Source organism: Netta rufina (genome assembly GCF_964035555.1).
Source record: "Netta rufina genome assembly, chromosome: Z".
Lineage (NCBI taxonomy): Eukaryota > Metazoa > Chordata > Aves > Anseriformes > Anatidae > Netta > Netta rufina.
The window spans coordinates 26,916,731-26,939,417 of NC_140126.1; the positions used below are offsets into that span (position 1 = coordinate 26,916,731).

A 22,687-nucleotide genomic window follows, 5' to 3' on the forward strand; every position below is an offset into this window, starting at 1 on the left:
TTGTTCATTGTCTTCTGGTTTATCTCTGTGTTCCCATTTGTGATGTAGTTACATACTACTCTTGCATTTGTAAGAGGTTAAGTTTTAATGTTGTGTGATTTATACAAATAATTTGTTAAACTTCTGGAAAATGAGTGTGGAGTGAGTGGCATTTTTTATTGTGAGTGTTTTTTTCCATACTTAGGTAAATTGTGACATTAAATACATTTGAGGTCACAAGTTTACTGTGAAAGTATTTTCATTTTACTTAGTGTAATGAGGACTATTATTACTGTGCTTAACGTATTTAGTATGACTGAAAATGTGTCATTTTTGAGCCTAACTCAAAGGCTTGTGACAAATGCTGATTCAGCTGTTCTGTTTGGGGTATCAGTTATGGACAAACATGAATAGTTAACAAATATGAATGTTTAAATATGTTGGCATTTATCAAAATTCATCAGCATTTCAGTGTGTGAAAGCACAGCACCAAAACAGTTTGTGTATGGAACCTGATGCAAAAGAAATGTGAATTCTGACAAGGACAATCTTGACAGTTTATTAACTGTCTTTTCTTCAAAAGGAATGTTTGTGAGCTTAAGTTTCTGACAAGTGAAGTTCACTTATGGAAGGCTGCCTTTCTTTTCTTTCTTTGGAGAGCAATAGGTTTCTACCTATAAGAGGAGACTTCAGGAGGTTTCTTAAGCTTAGCAGTCTTTCTTTGGGCTCTTTCAGCAGAGCAGAGTTGGAGTCGCTGTTAACAATGAAAATCTTTGAGGCTCCTCAGACATATAGTAGGAAGGTTTCTATTCTGAGTTGTTTAGGGGTGAAAAGATGAGACAAAGTTGAATTTGGCACAAAATAATTCTTGATGATTAAAAGTTATTTGTCCAAAGGTCTTCCCAAGAAGAAGAGAACTCAACATATTTTTTTTTTCAGAGATTTTTTTTTTCAGATCATATCTCCTGCTCTAAAAAAAGATTTCAAAATTGTTGCAAGTTACACTTGTTTTGATTATTTTTTGGGTAGTGACTTTGGAATTTCTAATGTGTACTAATTTTTAAACACCACGGATCTCATATATAACTTCTCACCTGATTATTTTTGTGTGTATATAAACAATATGTAATTTTTCTTTCTTTAGTTTCCGGATGCTTAAGGCACACTTTCATTTCTGAGTTCAAGTAAACTGATTCTTTGTTCACTGTGTTATACTTACTGCCTTCTTCAAACTTCAGGAAAGGTTTATTGTAAAATGACTGGAACTAACCAGTTTCCCAATCTTAGTCGTAAGATTTCAGTAGCCTGTTGAACTATGATGTTCTGCCATTATTCAGGCCCTTCAATAAAACGGATGTGACCTCATTACAGTTGCTTTCTGCATTGTTTTATTATATTACAGTTATTGCAATAATTATGAACACTGTCACTGTAGAATGGTTCTTTTAAGGGAAAACTACAGGACAAATACCTGTGTTGGCTATGTAGTTCATGCTTTTGAATTGGAAACAAAATTGTTTAAAAAAAGTTAATATGAGACTGTTCACACATGATAGTGGCTCTCATAAGCACCTGCCCCTGTATATACTGGGAAGTAAACACTTTCTGGATTTAACTTGATTATGGATAAATCAGGTATTAATTAGGCATTAATTAATGTAAGTAATAGTTAAGGACAGATATGATGTCTTCTTGGCCCTTGGTTTATCTCAAGCCAATGTTGAACTGCTGTGGTTCATGTTTCTTTAAACAAAAGAAGCTGATAAGTCTTCCAACAAATGTAAGCCGCATGTCAGATATCTGCACAGTAGAGGGCAAAGAAAAGGCTCAGAGATGGAACACCAGGTCTTGTCTGGCCCTCCCATCCTGCACGTCCACTGTGCATGTCCACAGCCTTCTCTCTAGCCCATTTCTGTTTTAGCAGACGTAGATTTAGTACAAAAACGAACTTGTGTATAATGCATCCATTTGCATCAGTGGGGTTTCATTCAATTGTGGAGGCAGGGACAACCTTCAGACTGTAGTTTGCCAGAGCCTCATGCTGCTAAGTACATTTCGTTTATGTAGTTAGAACATGCAGTTTTCCCAAGACTTTGAAATGGTCTTGTTCATTACGGATAGGCATGCTGGAAAGTAACAAGAGCCATACTTATATTAGCAAGGGTAGAATTTTGCCATTATGATTTAACAGTACTCTTTTATAAAGGCATATAAAACTATAAAGCATGAGTACTCTTGTTTAAATAATCATCATTACATGATGGAAATGTAAGATATATTGTTCTCAGTAATCTTTGTTAAAGGAATGAATAGTTTGCATAGCCCTTGTCTGTAAGCACTCAACTTGCTTTCTTTTTCTCTGGGACTTGTACTATGACCTCATCTAGGGCAAGTTTAGTAATGGATGATTCTTTGCTTACAAGAAGTATTAGAAGGGAACTTCACTATTTTAGTTTAACATCTGAGTCTTAATCTTTTTGTAGCAGGCTAGGTATTTTCTGCTAGCAATGTTTTTCATGTCTGTATTGTGCTGTATTTACAGCACATCTGAAAACTCTACAAGCACTACTGTAGCTGAAGAATTACCTTATACGCAGGACCTAAGAAGGCTGTGTTGTTAGACCGAAAAGTTAATATCTCAGTCTTTTTTTTTTTTTTGCTATGTATTTCATGTTTGTTTTTAAGATAGCAATATTTAACAGCTGTCTTAATTCTGGTAAATGAATCTGAACTTGGAAAGGAATTGGATTTCTTCAGATATTACTTACTACTGTTTAATTTTGTATGTGTGCTGCGATTGCCACCTTCTTCCAGTGCTGCTGTATGCCGTATCTTATAAACCCTAACAATTTGGGGGGTAATAATGTGTAAAATACTATAGTGTTTTTTTTTTTTTTTTAAAAAAAGTTTTTTTTTTTTTTTTTAAAAAAAGTTTTTTTTTAAAAAAAAAAAAACTGTCTTCAGTGAAAAAACAAACCAACATTTCTTAATTATGTTTTAGTGAAGCATTTTCCTCTTCCGTTATTTCTTATACTGTTGCATTCCTCACTGCATTTTCTCAAAAGAAGTTGTCAAAAGGACTGATCCTACATTTGCCTTTCCAGGTTTTTCTTTCATAATTAAAAGGGAGAAACATTTTCCACTTATTAGATCATCTGTCTGAGAGGAAGTCTGAGTTCTTTCTCCCTTATTTGATTTTGTAGTTAGCCTTTTTTTTTAAACCTGTGGTTCACTGAACATGGATTTGGACTGTATCTACCACATGAATTCAATATGCTGTGTTTGTAAGGTCAAACTGTTAAAAAGATTAGTCCGAAATATAATGAATATAGTGGAAATGTAACAAATGCTTAAGAACAGGCCTAAATCATGAATGTGCCATGCTGAAAAACATTAAAATAATGGTTACTGCTTTTTTGTTGTTGGTTTAAGGAAGAAGTTGATTTCACTGAGAGCAAAATTGGTCTATGTCTGTGCTAAAATTTGAAATCGATTGCATTACAAATGTGGAAAAAAAAATCCAACAACCAGTTCTTACATTTTTTTAAATTTTATAATACAACTTGTGGATGCTGCTGTATCCATCTGAGATTAATCAAACAGCTGGACTCTTCAGATCAAAATAAAATTTTCAGAAGGATAGTAGGTCTGATTTTTTTAATGCTATGTGTTTTGTAAGTCAAAGACATCTTAAAAATTATACTCTTGAAAAATGTTGCCTATGACTTATAACTTACTGTTACAGGAGTAATAATCATTACTGTTGTTGGCTTTGCTTTTCAAGGTACCCGGAGAATGGCATAGTAGAAATGGACACCAGTAATCTTCGACCCCGAGCAAGAACCATTCTGAAGTGGAGTGAACTAAAAGTGGGTGATGTGGTGATGGTTAACTACAATGTTGAAACTCCAGAAGAAAGAGGATTTTGGTTTGATGCAGAAATTACCTCTTTGAGAGAAATCTCAAGGACTAACAAAGAGGTTCATGCTAAAATTCTGCTGGGGTAAGAATTGTTTGACCAACTCAAAATCTTTACATTTAATATAAAGTATCTTTCTGTCTACTAGTCATCACCAGATTAAAATTAATGTGATACTTAAATCCCACAGCTGTCTGAATCATGGAATTCCAGTGTATGTTTTTTAAAATGTGCAAACTTAGCTATGAGTTGTAATTTCTACATTTCGTAAGACTGCTGAAGATAACTACAGGATTTCATGTATTATGTGATTCTACCTGATCAGAATGTTTTTATTTGTATTTATATTTTTTTAGTTATTTATATATCTATTTATATATTTTGATTCCACTCAAAGCTGAAGTGTCTGTTTTCAGTAACTTGAAAGTTTGGAAAATTCTATGTCTCACTGAATGTTAGTTATCTCTGACAATCTGAGTAAGTCTGAACTGGCTAACTGGATCTTTAAAGAATAAAATTTTGGTAGCTTATGACAAGTAAAATGTGGATCTGTGGGGGTGGGAATTACTTGTATTTTCATGTGGCTGAACTCAACAGAGTATCTTTCCTTTGTTTGGGTTTCCTGTTTGATTTTAAAAATTCATGTGTGACTCTTGGGTACACTGTTTTCTGCAGAAACTTTTATGATATAACTTCCAGTAAGCTGTATGATTGCTTTTTTAGAGATTAAAAGATGATCAATCTTTATGAACAATCTCCTTGAAGAATTCACTGTAACCTTCCTCCTCCAACTAGCTTTCCTCATTCCATTAACATTACCCTTTTCTGGCACTAAAGAACTGAAGGCAATTGGATCCAGTCTGCCACCTTCATCCATGCAGAAGATAGAAACATTCTAAGGAAGGCTTACATGCAAAAACTGATTTTAAAATGCAACTGGAACTGAAGTGAAACTTTGCTTATTAAATGATTGGTTTAATCATGGCATGCCCCAAATTTACTCAGTGAGTAGTGTCATTAGTCTGTGAGTATATTTCTTAAAGAGAAGTAGACTATTTAGAGTATTTTTATTATAAGAAGGGAGAAACATTGCATCTGTAGGAAGATATGATGCAGTATGTGGTTAACTGGAAGAAATGCAAACTTATGATAAGGTGCAATTCAATATTTTGCTTAAAAATAGTCACATGTAGTACTGGAGAAATAAGAAAGGCATGGTATATGATACGAGTAGGTGAAAATTGTTTTGTGGATGTTTTTTAGTTTCAAAGTAACAGGAGTTGTTTTATGGGCAATCTCAGTGTATTACCATCTTCTTGTGCTAATTAGAGCAGGCATATAGAATCATAGAATATGGGTCGGAAGGGACCCATAAGGGTTGAGTCCAACTCCTGGCACCCCCCAGGTCTACCCAAAAATTCAGACCATATGACTAAGAGCACAGTCCAAAGGCTTCTTAAACTCTGACAGGCTTGGTGCCGTGACTATGTCCCCAGAAAGGACATTTTGACATGTTTTGAGACAAAGTGGGGAAAAAATGTGAAACAAGAAGAAATTGAGTAGATACTGAATTATTAATCATTAACTTCGCAAGGGAGAAGAGATTTAAGAGGACAGAATAGAGAGAGATTAGTGTTTTCATTGCAATACATTTAATAGTTGTATAACATTTGGTGAATCACAGAAATGGAGTTCATGGCCTTCTATAATCAGAACTATCCAGTTATCAGTTTACATTAAAGTCAAATGTCTATTGATAGTTATTTAAAAGTGTTGTCTGTAGGTAGGGGTTCTTTCAGAATTTTTCCAGTTTAGTAAAATAGGATTTTTTTTGGCAAAACAAAGTACCCATTTCGAGTGATGGCTAAAAATTCTGCTTGTGTTGGTTGGATCTCTACAGGATAGCTTTTTTTCAGTCTGAATAAGCTGTTAGTTATGCTTCAAATTTGAAGATGGTAACAGAGCAAGTACTGTGGGTGTTCCCTGTAGTACTGACCTCTTTCTGTCCTCCGGATAGAGTTTGGGGGCTGAAGTCACAGTTGATAAATACTGTAGGTGGTGAATTTAAGTCAATTTTCCAAATGGAACCCTATTTCAGTGAATTTTCTTCCCAGATAAGAACTTAGGCTTCTTTTACAAGTTGATAGTTTGTCTATACAGCCAGTCAACTAGTTTGCAGAAGGTAAGGATATCTGAGCCCTATCATTTCTGTAACCTATCATTTCTGTAACATATCAAGGAATATTTGGTAAATAATACTCTGTTATGTGTTACCTAAACCATTCCTGTCAGTTAACGGTAAATCCTCTCATTTAAAAGTAAAAGTACAAGATAAATCTGCTAATACTGATAAGCTTGGGAGGAGCATGCTCACTTTACTTTCTTGTTATGGTAATTTGCAAAATAAAAAGTCAGTCTTACTGTTTTTAATGTTCTTAATCTAAAGTTGTAATTAATTGTTCATTAAAATATTTAACTAATGCTAATGTAATGAAGGTGTACTCTATCATAAAAGTTTTATGGATATGTATTAGTGAGTAACTGATTATATGTTAGTGACGAATTATTTGCGCACTACCTAAGAACAACCTTAAGACAGTAATGACAGACAGAGTTCTTGGAGATGATTCAGATACAGTCACAGCCATGTCTCCTCCCTTTCTGCTATTTTGTTAAAAAGGCTCTGTTTGAAACAACCAGTTTTGTAGAAAATAGTCTAACATTTGACTTACTGATTTTTTTGATGGCTTCTGAAAAAGATTTCATGGAGCTGTTGGCACCAGGACAGGAAGTATCAAGACTGTCTTTGTGGTAATGCTTTGGAGAACATAGAACACTTATGGTAGAACATACCATGAATATTTGTTTTTACGGGATCTGTTGATGTGTGTATTTGTTATGTGTTACTTTTATTCATGTCTTAATCACAACCTAAAGGAAGTGTCCTTTACAGTCTGTCATCATTAGTTCATGTTTTGAGAAACAAGACATGGATTAGAGAACATTACCAAAGAGAAGTGAGACTGAAAATGAGAAAGACATCGTTGTACAGAAGACTTAACCACATATTAGTAATTTTTATCTGTCCCGTATCTGCATTGGAACTGAAATTTAATTTGTAACTGTAGGATGCCTGAGACATATGCAATTTGTACTTGATGTCATCGATAGAAATATTTGGGAAATGGCTGCTTTGCATACTGCAAATGGGCTTATGAGCACACAGTCATGGAATACACATGGTCCTATGTACAGGTCTGTGTATGTGGCACCTCCAAATAGATTTGAATTGGATTTACAGGGTATATCCTGCTCAGGCAGTGTAATCTCCAGAGGTCCCTTCCAAACTCAGCTGTTCTGTAGTTTTGTGAAAATCAGCTTTTACTTTTCTGAATTCAGCCCTTGAAAATTGGGATTTATTAAGAACCTCTCTCAATACCAAGATGTCTTTTTGTTTAAATCATCAGAATGATACAAAAATATCAGAAAAAAAAATGGTTAATTCTGTAGGTTTTATACCTCTTACCAAGTGAATATTTAATTAATTTGAGGTCTTTACCTGAGTAACTATAATGGAAGGTAATAGAAAGGGTTCTAAAATGTCAATGTTATATATCGATTTTCTTTTAGTTCTTTGGGGTGTTCTGCAAGGCCTCCTGCTCCTTAAAAAGAATTCTGTTTTGAGGTAGACCTCTTTTTTGAATACTTGGTTTTCTGTTTAATCTTCTATATTGAAAGTTTATTTTCCCTATTTAGAACACCGCCTCTGTTTTGTTGTAGGATATATCCATTTATCATTTCTTTGCCTAGTCTCCTTTTACTCATGTCTGGCATGTTTTTGTTCTTGGAATGTAGTATGATGTCTATAGAAAGGTTTTATGCTATCTCTAGATTTTCTAATTAATTCTAATTAGAATTAATTCTAATTTTTCAACACTTTTCATTTATATTTAATTCCTGGTTTTGAAGTCATACCTAATCATTTTTCTAGTCTTTGCAGAGATACAGAATTCAAACACATTACAGAGCAGTGAAACAAGCCTTGCACTCTGTTCTGGATGTTTCAAAAAATGTCTTATGTACAGCTAGTCCAAAAAAAGTTACTGGTGGTTGCAACTTTTTTAACACTCACAAAGTATATTACTGTTATTTCTCTATCCATTTCACTATGTGTAGTGATAATTAACATGTCATAGTTGATGTTGTCATACCTCATTAGGTATGACATAATAATAATGTAGCTCTGATACTAAACATTTCTTGCTTAGATTTGGAATTTCAGTCTATAGTTTGTACTTTACTTATGTTTTTATATTATTGTGATATAGTTCTCTACAGAAAATAACTTCAAATTTTGTTTGTTTTAATGTAACGTCTTTTGATTACTGGTGGTTAATCTTAGAAGACATTGTTATTCTGATAAGTGGAATACTAACAAGATTTACTTGAAGTTGTTTTTCGAAATAGCTTTCATGTGGTATCGACGGGTATTCTAAGAATTCTGATTGCTGAAGAACTTACCTGAAAGTTCCTTGCACAGACATAGATGGCATATTTCTTGTAGATAACAAAACTTCTGAAAGGGTGAATTCATATCTCACTCCTTCCTCTCCTCCTCATGACTTCAGTGCAGCTCGTCATCTCCCATATAAGATGTTTTTTAATTAACACAGCTGTTGGTAGGAGCTTCTCAGTCCTGCTGGTGAAAGGGAAAGGCTTTGGAGGACAAATCCTCCTAAATGAAAGAAGCAGGCAAATTCTGTGTATCAAAACCTGGTTAGCTGCACAGCTGGTGTTGACAGGGATTTGGCTTTTGATACTGTGGGTCTCGTATTTGGATTCCCATCTGTTCCTAAAAGCCTTTCCTCCTCAAGTGGAATAAGAGCATCTATGCCAACAGACTGAATCCTGGTGAGTAGAGCTTTAGGTAATGAGGGAGGCTTATAAACCCCCTTGTTAAGGGGAGGCTTAGTATGTGCGTGGAAAGCAGAAGGTATAGGGTGGTGGGAATAAGGAGGATCTTGGGACTGATAAAAGAGGTATACTCATATCAAGTGCATGTATGCAAATGTATACAGCCTGGGAAAAAAAATAAAAAAAAAACAGGAACAATTAGTTCTGCATCTGTGAGATATGATGGGACAACTAACGTGACTGGAATGAGAAATAAATGGATGCAAGCTTGTCAGGAACAGCAAGGAAAATGAGATGAGGTTGCAGTGATCTAAAGAAGTTTAGATACAGGGAACTCTTCAGCAGGATGGCAACAGTGAGAGAGATCTTGTTGGTCAGGATGAGGGGTCAAAAAGGATGACGTAGTGGTAATTCACCCATTCAAGGTGATGAAAAGGACAAAGCCTTCTTTAAAAGTCTCTGAGTAACAAGGCACCAGTGTTCATGGAGGACTTAAAACTTCCTGATACCTGCTGGCAGGACAATACAGTAAAATGCAAGCAGTCAGAGGATTTCTGGATGGTGGCAGGGATAACTTCTTGATACAGGTACAGGATGGAGCCAGCAAGGTGATGCACAGTAGGATGTGCTGTTCATTGAAATGTACTGGGGATGAGATGCTTAATGGTAGCTTTGGCTATACTGACCATGAAATAGTGGTTATTAAGATACAGATGTAATAGATGAAAGAGTAGCAGAAAATGGACACTGGAATTTAGTAGACCAGACTTGAGTTGTATTCCTGAAACTGTTGTAAATGAGGAATTCAGAATATACAAGGATGGTGTTACAAGAACCAAACCTTATCTACAGTTGATACTTAGAAGAACACTTAGAAGAGATCTCAAGAGCAACACAAAGAGCGTTTACTACTGCATTGGCAGTAGAAGGCTAAATAAGGAAGCATGTGTTTGTGAGTATGACAGATGACCCAGTAACAATTGCCTCAGTCTCTACCTACAAGTTCTCTGGCTGCTCTGCCTGGTGAGAACATTCAGGGAGAGGAGCCACCAGCAATGGATGATGACTGAGTCAACGATTACTTGCAAGACTTTGTCATAGGTCCATGGAACCAGATGGGTTGTATCCAGGGGTGCAAAGGGTACTGTGCTGTTGTAGTAATGCTGCTCTCTAGTGAGTTTGAAAACTCACTGAGATCAGGGGAGGCTCTTTATGACTGGAAGAGGACAAAGGTTGAGAATGCCAAGATAGAGCTACAGGCCAGTCAACCTCACTTGAATCTATGGGAAAACTCTAGCATGGTCCTCTTTGAAGTGCTCGCCATTTGAAGATTGTTTGGAGCCAGGATGGATCCCCCCCCACACACACAAGCAAATCATACCTTATGAGCCTCACTGCCTTCAATAGTAAAACAAGTAGCACTTGTCCAAGGGGGAGGGGGACAAATAATTTACTTTAGTTTTAGCAAGTCTTTCAACTATGTGTCCCACAATACTCTGTCCAGATTAGGATGATGTAATCTTGTTAGGTAGGCAACTACATGGGATTAAAAAAAATAATAATAATAACCAGACTCAGAGTAGTGCTTAATGTTTATACACTACTCGGAAAGGGAGAACTACCAGAGTCTGTTATGGGACCTGTACTGTATTCTGTCTTCAGCAATAGCCTGGCAGAGGCAAGGGTGTACACTACCATCAAGTTCACAGAAAGCAAATTGGCAGAGTGGTGGAAGTACTCAAGTATAGTACTGCAAGTCAGAGGGACCTGAGCAGGCAGGAGCTCACAATGAGCCTTACGTAGTTTAACAAGGGTAAATGCAGAGTCTTCCAAAACCTGGGAAGGCAGAGCCTCTTGCTGCTATGAAGGTTAAAACTGCACTGACTGGGAAGCAGCTTTGCTGAGAAGAACTTTTGGGTCTTGGTAGATAGCAAGGTGAACATGATGAGCAAGCAGTGAGTCCTTGCTGTAATGAAGGCTAACAATATTTGGCCTATGTGAAAAAAATTGGAGCTATACAAAAAACAGTGGAATCAGAAGGTTGGCAGATGTTTACCCCCATATTGAGTACTCATTAGACTGCATTAAGAATACTAGATCCACCACCTCAGACACCTGTGCACACAAAAACAAAAGATAAACTAGAGGAGATCTCTGAGGGGCTCTACAGGGCTGCTGAGATAGTTTGGGAAGCCTAGTGATACATGTCAGGTGGACTAGAGGAAATGGATCTAAATTGCAACAAGGGACAGGGATAAGACAGATAAAATTTGTTAAAACATTAGGTACTTAAAAAAAAAAAAACCTTAAACAGATGTATTAAAAGTTATATCTTGGATTTGATAACCATTTCATAATTAATAATAGAATAGAATGAAATAAATATATTTTGGATGTGAAGAATGGACTGACTTGAATCTCAAGGGTTTTGTTTGTTTTCCCACACCAAAAAAACACAAACATCTTCAGTACTTGTAACACTATACTTTTTTCTAATAAACATGCAGACCTGGAAACACAGAGTCTTTTGATTTGCTTTCTAGGAGGTGATCCTTAGGAACATTTCAAAACTTAATTTTTTATTCTCAGTGAGGGAAGTAATTTCAAATAAGAGAGGAAGAATAAACTTCAGTTAAAAAAAAATCTAGGAAAGTGATGAGTAACATTCATAATTTTTGTAATGTTCAACCTTCTGAAAATAAAAATTTAAAAGGAATAGTGTTAAAATATATGTATACGTTTGGGGGACTCATTAAGGGTAAAAAGGACTCTGAGCTGATCTAGTCCAACTCCCCTGCTGGAGCAGGATCAGTGAGAGAGATCAACCCAGGCCTATGTCCAGTTGGGTTTTGAATATCTGGGTAGAGACTTGACAACCTGTCTAGGCAATCACTGCTTTAAAAAAATAAAATTTAAATAAATGTTCAGAGGGGATTTCAAGTACTTTCATTTGTGCCCATTATCTCTTGTCCTGCCAGTAGACACTAGTGAGACAAGTCTGGCTCTCTGTTCTTTGTGTTGTTCCGATAAGTATATGTATTATTAAGTGTCTTCTACACACAAGCTTCTCTACTCCAGACTAAACGCTCTCATGTCAAAGATGCTCCAATTCCTTAATTATCTTCTTGACTCTTTTCTGGAATTGCTCCAGTAAGCCCATAACTTTCATATACTGCAGAGCCCTGAACTGGACACATTACTCAGCCTTTGGCCTTACCAGTGCCTTTATACCAGTGCCTTTTTATTTCCCTTGGTTGAACATAATGAAATTCTCTGTCTGGGTCAATCTGAAAGACAGCACACTCAGTTGATTTATCAGCCTGGATTTGTGTTAAAAGAGAACTTGCTGAGAATGCAATAGGTTCCCATGGTTCCTGTCATTCAGCTCATTAGTGAAGGTAGAAGACAGTGCTTAAAAGAAAGAGCTGGCTTCAGTATCAGCCTCTGAAGTAAACCCCTAGTGGCTTGCTTCCAATGGGACTTACGCCATTCCCCACAATACTTTGGACCCAGGTAATCAGTCAGCTTTTAATCCTCTGTACTGTGCACTTACCAAAGCTACGCTTTAAACTTGTCTGTGAGGATGTTGGGGAGCCAATGTCAGCCATACTGAAGTGGAGGTCAACAATATCTGCTCCCCTGTCATCCTCCAAGCAGGTCACCTCATTGCAGAAAAGCACCAGGCTACTTAAACATGATTTTCCTTCTGAAAGTGCATGCTAACAATTCACAATCATCATTTCCTGGATCTGTCAGCGGATCTTCCTTCATTCTCTTCCTTGAAGATAGGAGTTAAATCTATTCTCTTCCAGTTCTTAGGAGTGTGACTGGGTTGTCATGGCTGTTCAGAGATGACCTAGAGTGGCCCTGTACAGGCAAAAAGTAGCTCCCGCAGTGTTCATGGGTACCTACTAGGTTCCACAAACTAACACATGTCCAGTTTGTTTAAGTGTCCTCTACTGAGGCTAAGTCATTTTTTGCTTGAGACGTGCCCACTGGTCTCTGGGACATGGGATTTCTGAAGACTGATCTTTCCAGTAAATGCTGAGGCAAAGAAGGCTTTGAGTACCTTTGCCTTTTGTGTTTTGTTTTGTCATCAGGGACCCTGTCACATTTAGTTGTGAGTCCATGTTTTCTCAGTGTTTTTAGAAACCTTTCTTGTTGCCCTTCACATTGCTAGCCAGATTCAACAACAAGTGGGCCTTGGTCTTCCCAGCTCTGTCGCTACACAGCTGGACAGCAACTCTACAGTCCCCTGGGTCAGCTCCCCTGCTTCCACCTCTTACATACTTCCTTTTTATGTGTGAGTTTAGTCAGGAGCAGCTTGTTCATCAGTGCAGGCCTCCTGATGCCTTTGATTTCCTGCATGTGGGGATGAACCTTTTCTGAGCTTGGAGAACGGGATTCTTTAATAGTAAGGGCTGTATCTTGTGGGATTTTTCCAAGCTGATCTCTGAAGAGGTCAATCTGCTGTCTGAAATCCAGTCTGTGGTGTTGCTTTTTACCTTGCTGCCACCTCTAAGGACCTTTAATTCCAACCTTTCATCATTGCTGCAGCCAAAGCTGCCGCTTTCACATTTAATTTCTTCTGTTTGTAGTCAGGCCTAGCCATCCACGTTTCCTTGATCACCTGTGTCAGGAAGTTGTCACTGCACCTCAGAATTTTTTTACGTTTCTTGCGTTCTGCTGTGTCATCCTATCAAGGTGCTTACAATTCCCCTTGAGAACCAGGTCCTGTGGATGCAATACTAGCATCACCAATGTAGTTTTGTCTGGTGATCTTGACCGGTGAGCTCTTGACTGGCTACTGACCTGTCCCCATTAAAGGGCAACTTCTCCTCCTTGCCTTAATAGCCTGTCTTTCCTAAAGAGTGTGTATCCATTCACCATAGCACCCCAGTCACATGAACTATCCCACCATGCTTCTATCATCCCAGTGAGGTTGTACTCATGTAATAATTACACAGACTTCAGTGATTCACCCTGTTTGTTCCCCGTGCTGTGTGCGTTAGTATACAGTCATTTCAGAGAGGCAGCCAGGTGTGCAGGTTCCCCAGAAAGGGCACAGGAGCTTTCCCCATAAGGCTGTTTTGCTGGCATTTCCTTCTTTAGATATCTGCACTTAAAGTGATTACACTTCAGCCTTGATTGCTGTATTCTTTCTCTTCTGATCATGCCTGACCCTTTGCTTGCCTGTCCCATCCACAGCTTCCTGACGTTGAAGGAATCTCTCAACAGTTTTAACCAGAAGTCTATGAAAATTGTTATATACTCACGTAGAAATGAATTATAATTGTATCATCACCAACTCCAAACATTCACATAATGACTAGAAAAGCTATATTACCATTATGCAATAGCCATTAGGGACTTGAATGGGGCATTTAATATCATGCAGTAATGGAATAGGCCATCATGGCATGGAAATTTGATTTAATTTGTCTAAAGAGCAACATAAAGGATGAAGACACTTCACAATCAGTAACTGCCCTCTAAGTATCAAATTAATTAGGACTTTTTCTCTCTATAGATCTACTTTCTCACTTTCAGGAATTCTTGGCAAGAAGAGATTCGTCCTGTTCTGAGCAGAAACATCCCTGGATGCTAGCTCTTTTTACTTGGTTGTTTCAGGGTATTCTGTCAGCTAGGTGTTAACACCTGCATGTTTGAACATGGATTTGGAATCTGCAGCTGGCCATTTAGCATTGTGATAGTGCAAACAACAAACTTAGTTGAGACTCAAAATGGGGAGAGTTGTAACCATGTCAAGGCCTTTCCCCACCCTGGTCCTGAACCAGGAGCCTTTCTGCAGTACCATGGACAGATCCTCAACGTGGATGCAGGGCTGGCCATGGGCAGTCCTCAGCATGATGCGTGGGATCCATTGTTCTTCATTTACTGCCTTTTCCTCCATCTGGTCAATGGCACAGGACAGTCATGCTCCTGAGCTACCCTAATAAACATATTATTAGGATCTGCCAATGTAACTTGCTATTTTCTTAGGCCAGTGCTTTCCCCATTTTCCAGGTGTTAAGTTTTTGCTTGCTTTTCTAATACTCATCTTCTTTGCAGTTCCTAGGCTAAGGAAAAAGGATAGTCCCTGCAAAGGAAGATTCTCTTTCAGAGTCTTGACCAATGACTTATGATGATTTATAAATGCATGAAACATTATGCTTACTTCTGAGGTTAACAAAGTATTATGCTGTCTGGCTTGCACTTGTATCCATAATGTGAATCTGTAGGTTTAGCAGTCAGGGAAGAGGGTGAGAGGGGTTGGGGTGGATAGGGATTGTTTTGCTTTGCTTTGATTTGTTTTAGTGGCTTCAAGGGTTCCTGATAGGTCATGACATTTCTGACAGTACAGTCTTCAATGTATCCTGGAAAATAGTTTTGTTTTTATCTTTGTCTTAGTGCTCTCTCTCTCTAAGCATATATTTATTTATGGGAATGAAATTTTTGCACAGTTGAAAAGTTGTCTAATATGTTTGTCATTATAGTGGCTCATGTAATAAAAATAAATAAAATTGAATTAAAATCACAACTAGTACTGTTCTATTTTGCAACTACATTTGTATGTTCATGATAAACCAAATGAGTGTGGAATATTCTAAAACAATCTTGAAAATATTGTCTGTTTTTCAGTTTGCATGCAATACAAAGTGAAAGAACTTCTTTGCAATTTAATGCAACCTAGAAGATTTGGTCAAATTATCAATGTAACATGCTATTTTTATGTGGGAAGATTCAGTAAGTCACTTTTAAAAGAAGCCTGTTTAAAATCTAATCTCTAGTCATATCTGGTGAGAATTGTAATTGCTTTATTGGTATGTTTAACCTTTGTTTAATTGTGTAAACATTACGTGTTTGCAGTTTAGCTAAAGTTATAATTATGTTTAAATGTAAAGCAAGCAGTAGTAATTTATATCACATTGTGATATTTTCAATTTAACATTTTTGAAATATAAATGCTTATACATGTGTTTGTTTTAGTTTCAGAAACATTATTTTAGTTGATAGTGACTTAGAGCAAACACGTTAAAGTGAATGTCAGAACATGTTTTGATTTTCAAGAGTAGGTTTCAGTAGAGATTATTTATTTTAATTGCACTAATTTAATTCTCTAGCCTAATGATTATAACATACTATTAGTATTTTTATAGTACTGTTTTTTAAACATTATTCATGAATTCTGTTCAGGAGCCCGTTTTCTCTTGTTTAAAAAGTTTTAAAAGTTTTATCTATTTTAAAATCAATCCCCACTTTCAAAAGTGTACATTGAGTAAGTCAGGATACAAATTCATGCAGTTGACAGATGTGAAAGCACAAAGTGTAAAGAAGCAAGGACATGCTTCTGGTACATGTGGTACACGTGAACTTAGGAACATGAGTATCTCAATTGCTGTCAGAATTCTAATGATAGTAAAAGTTCTAACTTTTACTAAGTTCTAAATTCTAGCTTTGAGAGTGGTAATATTGAAAAGGTTTCTTGCACAGTTCTCACGAAGGTATCCAACTGTTTGATGGTGCAGGAGAAAATAGAAAGATCCTTGCTGAAAGTTTAGCAAATGCAGAATGGATGCTGGTTGATCATAAATGGAAGGTGAACAAAGCAGTGCATATGAAAATACAGATTTTGAATGTGGTAGTAAATTTGATCCTGTTTTGATATCTGTATCAATTGCTAAATGAATTCATACTTCCGCTGATCATAGCTGACATTACATTCTGTTAGGTTTTGTTCTGATTGTGGCTGTATCTCTGCTGATCTGGACCCTTTGATGGTAACCACAGATGCTGACAAAAGTCTTAGTTGTCAGTGGCAAACATGACTTAATGTGAGCAATGCTTTTTTTCTTGGAATCATAGAATTGTAGAATGGATTGGGTTGAAGGGGACCTTAGAGATCATCTAGTTCTAACCCCCAGTCTTTAGAAGACCTAGAGATTCACTGTGTGAATATAACCCATGTGTTTGTTTTTTGTTTTGTTTTGTTTTGTTTTGTTTTCCAATAGTGTAATTCTTATAGTTTTTATATCTGGTTTTATATATAGTTTTATATTTTTTTTCGGGTGTGTGTTTTGACTCAGTGCATGTGGAAATTCTTTTTTTTTTTTTTAATTTCAATGTGATAAAATCATAAAACTATAAAATGCCAGACATAGGTCTACCAATTGAAAATGAATTTCTCAGAATATAAGATCCAATAGAGTATTCACAATGTGGTAATTGTCTTCTAGCAGGTTTTGTTTTCTTTAAAGCTGACCTTCAAAATATCAAGGATATTGCCTGGATAACATATTTCTAATCAAGTGCGCTTACATTAGTCTAGAGTATTTTGCAAACTGAAGGTTTATATAAAAAGAAAGATGGAAAAACAATCAAACAAACAAAAAACATGGATATAAGAAGATTCAATTGAAGGTTTCTCTCTGTCTGTGGCTAACTTATCGAAAAGGAAAGCTTGTATTAGGAATTTTGTTGTATTGCAGGGTTTGGCTGGCCCTGTTTTGGGATTTAATTTCTTTAGAGGATTTAGCATGCTTTCATGACATACAAATAGAGTCTTACTTACTATGCTTAAGGTATAATTTAATTTTTTTTCATCTCATTTTTACTATGGTAAGGTGAAGGAATGTAGAAAGGTGTCTTGTGCGAAAGGTCTAGAAAGGTTTCTCTGCGTATTTCACAGAATAATATGACCACAGTTTTACTAGATAATCCTTTTTTTTTTTTTTTTTTTTTTAAGGAGAAGTTATGTATGGTCATTAAAGCTAATGTATGCATAGGCTGATAGAAAAATTAGTCTTTTAAGAGCAAATAGCTAAGCTGAGTTTTTCAGCTTTGGTAAGGCAAACTTACTTTTTCTTAGCCATCAGTTGTCACAATGGTAGTTGAACTTCCTCTGTAGTTGTGGATATGCAACTGTGGTATTTACTGGAACATACTAGCTTTGTAAATGTATGTGGTAGTGTTTGCTTGCTACTTATTTCATTCAGAGCAGAAAATGCAATGTTTTCTGAAGTTCAAATACTAGACTCCTTTCAGGAAAAACTTTGTTAGAGTTTATTTTCTGAGTGCCTTTATCCCAAAGAAACGTGCAAGTGACACCCAAAAGAGAAGGACATTTACCATGACCACTGTATATGTGATATAGAAATTATTAATTTTGTCTGTTTTATCAGTTCCATCTAGATATCAGAGCAGTCATAAGAATAGCAGTGCTATGATAGGAAATTAAACTTTTACCAATTGCTACCTGCTTACAATTGATTTATTTTTTTTTTTTTTGAGAATTCTGTTTTCTAGCATTAGATAAAGGACTTGTTTAACTTAACTAGATATAGAAGAAGTATTGGTGAGCTTCAACGCTTTGAGGTTGACATACATGTGATTTTTGGTAATGAAATTGATTATTAAAATCTTTGCTTCTGCATAGTTCACAGAAACTTTTTGACATGGTGCCTTTTAGTTTACTAACGTCTTTGAATCAAATTATAAATCTCTTCATGTTTGAAGGAAACAGTGACATAATCAATGTAGTTAATAGTTTAACAGTTTAAATCAATGTAGTTTAATAGTTTAAATTGTCTTTAGTGGAATTTACTCCTAGTAAATATTCTACTGAGCTCAGGTTTGGCTTGTTCCCCATAGATATGGATAGCAATAGCACAAGCATCTGTAGATTTGCTTCCACAGCTTTATGGTGTTTTTCCACCTTTCTTCTTGTCTGAAAACTGTACTCAGAGAATTGCATGCAATGTAAAGTTTGTTTGGTTTGGTTTGGTTTGGTTTCCCAGATACTGCTTTCTAAATTCTGGAGAAAATGCTGCAAGAAATGAGCTAAATTAAAGTAAAACAGCTCCAGACAATAAGGCAATGTAGAGACAGGGGAAAGAAACATTACAAGTCTTTCCTAGGAGCATTTTTGCTCATAACAGTGATAGAGTACTACAGGCAAACCCACACAAATACTGAACATGTGCAAGATTTAAAACTTGAGGGAATATAAGCTTTGCAAATAGGCTGAAATTTGTCTGAAATGAACTAGAATTTGAAAATGCCTTTTTATATGGGAGTCGTATTTGTAGCAGCTATGTTTTGGTTTACATTGAACATGTCAGTATCATTTCCTGACAAAATTTTGACTGATTTAATACATTATGCTTCAGCTGTTCATTAGATACATCTGTAGCTGTACACTTACTAAAATGCAATGTATTCCACTTCTGTGACTATTCTGACTTTCCCATACAGATCTGTTTAAACTTTAAGGTTTGCTTGTTTTTCTTTGTATGCATACAGATATTCAAATCTGTACACGTGGTTTGTTGAATGTAAAATTTCGTGTTATTTAGGAGAAATAAAGCATAATTCTATGTGTTAGTTTTAAAATGCATCTACTGCTTATGAGTTACATTAGAAATAGCTATTAGAGGAATCAAGCTGGATAGGCAGTCAAGCCGCGGTATAGATAAGGAACGTCCTAACATGACAAGGTTATAGCATTGAAGAGGGTCAGAAGAACTGCTGGTAGCTTTTTTCTGTGTGTGTGTTTGCTTGTTTGTTTTGTTTTGTATGTGGATTTTTTTTTTTTTTGATGTTGGTGGTGGTGGTGTTTTTTGTTGTTGATGGTGTGTTTTGTAATTTATTTTTTTTTTCTTCCAGAAAATAAGCAGGGAAACCTTGATACTCTGAGAAGGTCCCTCTGTATTTGTTTGTTTATGTTTTCTGCCAGAGATTATGTATACATTTTTTCATTTGAAAAGGATCTGCGCATCTTTGAATGCATGGCGTTTTATGACTGTGAATTTATGTTTGTGTTGTAGATAATACGAAGGGTTTTTGCATGGTCCTACAGAAGAGAGGTATTTCCACTCTCACTTTACCTGCGGTGCTATACTGGTCCCCAAAGCCCTTCTTAGAGGGGTAGTTATTCTTGGAAGTGCTCTTTTATCTGTTTCAGGGAGGATTTTCTAGATACATAGTTCACTTTAAACCCAAACTGGAGATTTTGCCTTAAACAGAACTGCAGATGTGGTGACAGCTGGAGGAATTTAAATGTCATGATCATGCACAGAGTAGAAGTATCTCTAACCTTACATGTGTGTTGTCAGAGGCATACTTTGCAATGACAGAAGCTGGAGCCCAGCCTTCTAGTGTGAGTGGTTGGACCATACAGTCTCATCCAGACTGAGATGCAGGGAATTTGCCTTCCTGCATTTACTGCACTGCATATAAACTTAAATAAAACTGAAGGATGTTTCCACAATGTATAGAACTGCTTTAAGCAATGCCCCCTAGTGTGCAAATGAAACTTACCTTAAATACATGATTTTTTTGGTGAGGAAAATAAGCTTTTCTCTGTCAGATTGAGATGTTTGCATTGATGTAGTGTTTGTATGTTCTGTTGAAATATCCAAAATCTCTCAGTTTTGCTAGCGGTTTCTGTTTATGCATATGACTAACAAGTGGGGAAGTATTTCCCTCCAAACACTGAAGTGAATAAAAAGGGTCAAATAAATACATATGCCAAAGTGAATAATTGTTGGTACATGTAAAAGGCAATCGTGGTGAATCAAGACGCCATCAAAGTCCTCTCAGACTCCAGTTCCATAGAGATCTAAACCACTGCAGATCTCAGGGCCACCAAAAAGAGTTCTGTTGCCTGTGGGTTTTTTCCTGGCTTAGTTTTCTTCTGCCTTAGTTAAGTCAGCATGTGGCAGAGTCCAAGAACTGGAGTCAGCACAAGGGAAGTGGTGGGAGCAGACAATGAAATGGGGGAGAGAGCAGAGCCTTTCCTTTTTTGCTTCTTTTTTCTGAGAACTGTAGTCTTACTGAAGAAGCAGAGGCACACCCTCAAGCAAAATAAATGGTCAAGTCCCAGATTTGAGTCACCACAAACTATTAACAGACAAATAGCAGCTTTTTATTAAGAATGTTCTAATTTACATTTCTGTTGGCTAGAGCTGCTTGGAACTTTGAATGGCACAAAGGCCTCATGTTTGCTTTGATAGTAAAACTGCTCTTAGGCATCAGCAATAAAGAGGACAGAAACAGTGATGACATTTAAATGGATTTACTTAAACTAGATACATACTTTTTGTGAGTGTATGTGCATGTGCATTTCTTTCCTACATTGTTTTTAGAAGCAGTATACATGCTCCCCAACACATTCAGACCTGTGAATCTGGTCATATTCGGTAACGAATCCCAGACACCAGTGTGTTAGTCGTGAAGATGATCTGTTATTGCAGTTAGCCTTATTTGCTCTGGACCATAATATATTGTTTCCTTGCTCATCTATAGTTTGATGTAGTTTTGTGGCTTAGAACTTTTTGTAGGAGTATGCCACTTGGATCTTTATGCAAGAATTTTTAGATTATCTCTGTGATTATTTCTTAAAAATATCCTACCAATGGGGCTTGTAAGACTTGTTCATCCTATTTATACATATTGTCAGGATGGTGTACACTTGTACAGTTTGAAAGAAACATAGCATTTTATCTTACTGGTGGTGTTTGCTTGGAAAGTAGTCTCCAGTTTAGCAATATTTTATCAGTATCTTCAATGTTATTGGTTTTCATTTTTTCTCTGTAATGATTCAGTACACTTTAGTTTTGCTTAGCAGAATCTTGCACAACATAGTTCAAATAGGTGTTAGTTTTTTGTTTTGTTTTGTTTTTCATTCATAATAAAGCCTTCAAAAACCTGTGTAATCTTAACCCTTTCCTAACTTGGAAATAGGCTGACTGTGTGCTACTGCTTCTCTGTTACGTCCAGCACATCCAATGTCTCTGTATGGGAGAGAAGAAAAAAAAATATTGTGTTGTAGAGTGCTCCCCGGACATTTTAACATCACAGGCTTGGTAAAATGTTAAACTGTATAATCGTCATAATTAAAGCTATGGCATTCCTGGTCTATATTCCTTTAGTTGCTTGTGTAATTTCAGATTTTGAAGGGTCTTTTAGAATCAAAATAGGGATTGCAGCAGTTCAAAAGAGTAAATTTTGACAAGGAGAGAAGTTCAACAAACGCAAAAGTTCTTCAGACTTATTTTTAATAGCTGGGTATCATTCTAAAAGAAATAAAGCTCTACAGCAAGCAAATTCCTTTCTCTTTTGTCAGATTGCTCAATAGGTAATAACACAATTCAGTGAAGTCAGTGAGACTGCTCAGTAATAAATGCTTCCAATATGCATTATACTGAAACTTCACAATCAGTTCTAAATTAGGTAGTAAATTGAATATGGTAGAAGAAGAGGTAGTTGAAGAACACACTCTATTATCCTAGTGAGGAGGGAATAGATAGCACTATAGAAGTGTTGTGTGGTTTTTTTTTTTTTCTAACCTTTTCTATCTAAATGCATTTATATTTGGATTAGAATTTTAGTAAATGCATGTGAGAAAGTGAAAACCTTCACTTTACACATTATGTTCCCTAATCCATCTCTAGAAGGCTTTTAGCATTAGGACTGTGGAGTCATAGGGTATTTGTTATTTATCGCTGAGGTCTAATGAGTGGAGCTGGTACAGAAATCTGTTATTAACAGGACTAATCTCAGTATCTGAAATTCAATATTGTACATGTGTTTGCAGGATTGGATTTTAGTTTTCCAAGACATTTTAGAAGTCAAAGTAGGGTTTTTGAAGCTTTCTTTTGGTGATAAGAGTTTTAAACGATCTCCTTTATCATTTTTCTTGCTGTATAGGTTCCAAGTAACATCTGTTACTGTATCTTGTAAGTCACAAATCTAGTTCATTTCTGACAGTGTACCTTCACAACGATACTTAGCATGCTTTATTCAAGAGGATAGGATTTTGTCTGATCAGCCAGCAAAATAGTTTGTAGGTTTAGAGGTACAATTTAGAGAATT

General features: G+C 36.3%; 1 protein-coding gene across 5 annotated transcripts in view; it reads left to right on the plus strand.

Moving 5' to 3' along the window:
* UHRF2 (ubiquitin like with PHD and ring finger domains 2) overlaps window positions 1–22,687 on the plus strand; it is an 85,099-nt gene that overhangs the window by 31,776 nt on the left and 30,636 nt on the right. For all 5 annotated transcript variants that reach the window (XM_084304704.1, XM_084304705.1, XM_084304706.1 and 2 more), the window contains one exon: window positions 3,764–3,982. In XM_084304704.1, coding sequence (XP_084160830.1) covers window positions 3,764–3,982 — 219 coding nt within the window. The remainder of the gene's footprint in view (window positions 1–3,763; window positions 3,983–22,687) is intronic.